The sequence below is a fragment of the Trichechus manatus genome, unplaced genomic scaffold (assembly GCF_000243295.1).
Source record: "Trichechus manatus latirostris isolate Lorelei unplaced genomic scaffold, TriManLat1.0 scaffold00206, whole genome shotgun sequence".
NCBI classification, from domain to species: domain Eukaryota; kingdom Metazoa; phylum Chordata; class Mammalia; order Sirenia; family Trichechidae; genus Trichechus; species Trichechus manatus.
In genome coordinates, this window is record NW_004444142.1 from 3,355,669 (window position 1) to 3,356,668 (window position 1,000).

Genomic DNA, 1,000 nt, shown 5'->3' on the forward strand with positions numbered 1-1,000 from the left:
CTTGTTGGAAAAGACTTCTGGCATTTTGGCCTTTCTCAGTTTGTATGTCCTCTGCACATACACCTTGCTAAGTCTAAATGCTAAAAGTGTCAGAATTTTTTTTTTAAATAAATGGAATGACTTTTAGATGTTTTGAAAGATTGCTCCAAATATATATATATATATTTTCTTAAGTTAAAAAAAATTTTTTTAGCACAGAAAAAAACCAAAACAAACACTTTTGTGGCTAACTTAAAATTTATATTCTCTTAAAGTTATTTTTTTCCATTTTATTAAAGGAAAGAAAATGTAGAAAAGAATGTTTATACCCTGTTGAGCATATTTTTCAGAATTTTTAGGGAGCTAAATTTTGGTGTTATGTCCAAATAGTTGAACAGATAATATAACTTTTAAATACTATCATTTCAGCAGTAAGCTTGTTTGTTGCCAAGACAACTATTAGCTATCTAGGCTCTCTAAATATATAACAAAATTCCCACAGATGAGAAAAAAATGAAACTAGATGGTAATTGATTATGAAGATCAGGAAGTTTTTTATATTTGATCCCCACTAAAATGTCCTTAGGAATTCAGTGATTGAGCAGGCTGTACTCATTTATAGATTTTGTCCAACTCATAACCATCTCCTCCTCAGCCTTTTTATTAATAAATTCAACTAGTGACTTTCAGTTTTATAAATTTTTTAGAATAATACATTTTTTCCAATTGTTTTCATTTTAGGCACTGAAGAAACAAGAAGCTAAAGCAGATGAGAATGAGGGAATAATGAAAAATAAGCTAAAACAAACGGAAACTGAGAAGAGTCAAGTAAGATTTTGAAAGTTATCTTTCAAAGAATAATGCTTTTTCGGCTCTGGTGATATTTGTTAAGTGCCTTGAAAAGTGTCTCTGAGATCATTTGGTATAACACAGTGAAGTGTATGTTTGAATGTGGAGTCCTTTGGTTTGATGGCTGTGCCACTCTCTGCTAATTGCCCCTGGAAACATATACAGGTTGTTT

General features: G+C 30.5%; 1 protein-coding gene across 1 annotated transcript in view; it reads left to right on the forward strand.

The window, feature by feature from the left end:
- CEP128 (centrosomal protein 128) overlaps positions 1-1,000 on the forward strand; it is a 602,257-nt gene that overhangs the window by 149,771 nt on the left and 451,486 nt on the right. Inside the window, exon 8 of the mRNA XM_023742234.1 lies at positions 721-807. Coding sequence (XP_023598002.1) covers positions 721-807 — 87 coding nt within the window. The remainder of the gene's footprint in view (positions 1-720; positions 808-1,000) is intronic.